Source organism: Polyodon spathula, chromosome 26, assembly GCF_017654505.1.
Source record: "Polyodon spathula isolate WHYD16114869_AA chromosome 26, ASM1765450v1, whole genome shotgun sequence".
Lineage (NCBI taxonomy): Eukaryota > Metazoa > Chordata > Actinopteri > Acipenseriformes > Polyodontidae > Polyodon > Polyodon spathula.
This window is the reverse complement of record NC_054559.1, coordinates 20375157-20375824: the sequence shown is the minus strand read 5'-3', so window position 1 is coordinate 20375824 and position 668 is coordinate 20375157. Positions and strand designations below refer to the sequence as shown.

Sequence of the window (668 nt, the reverse complement as noted above, 5' to 3'; positions counted from 1 at the left end):
CCCGCATCAAGGTGAAGCTGCCGCTGACGTTGCTGGCGGCGAGCCGCTGGTGTGCGTGGTGGTGGTGGTGGTGGTGGTGAGGGTGATGGTGGAACTTGTCGGAGACCGTGGAGATGGGCGGCAGGTGCTGTAGGGGGGTCAGGGTGGTGTAGGTGTTGCTGAGGCTCATGCCGGACTGGGATTCGCAGGCAGACATGCTCATGGCCGGGTGCAAGGACCCTGCCAGGCTGTGATCCGACCGGTAATCCCCTGCGCCTTCCAGGATAGAAGCCATGCTGGAGACCATAGCGGGCCGGCTGTGCGACACCAGGTTCCGGTGAGAGGACTGTCTGCCGTGGGAAGCGCTCATGAGGTCCCCAGACTGCGAGTGAGACGCGCTGTGCAGATTCCCAAGATTGTCCATTGTAAGTTCCATAGCTGAAAGATTTTATTTATTTATTTGTACTGTTTTAGTCTCTCACTCCCCCTCTCCTCCTCTTTTACAGGCAGATAAATTTAAACGATTTCAAAGCTCGGCCATTGATTTCTAGTCCAGCTCCTCAGTCAATCCAGCATGATGTGATGAGGGTTTTCTCTCTCTCTCTCTCAGAGTGGATATCGGTGCCTGTCTGTGTCGTCCTGTCTGCAACACGGCCGGCGAGCAGCAGTGGAGACAGCGCTGTGAGAGT

General features: G+C 56.4%; 1 protein-coding gene across 1 annotated transcript in view; it reads right to left on the bottom strand.

Moving 5' to 3' along the window:
- The window catches only part of LOC121301095 (one cut domain family member 2-like), a 27131-nt gene extending 26716 nt beyond the window's left edge, over window positions 1-415 (bottom strand). Inside the window, exon 1 of the mRNA XM_041230226.1 lies at window positions 1-415. This exon is cut by the window's left edge and continues 624 nt beyond it. Within this exon, the coding sequence (XP_041086160.1) occupies window positions 1-415 (415 nt within the window).
- Between the last annotated feature and the right edge of the window lie 253 nt (window positions 416-668).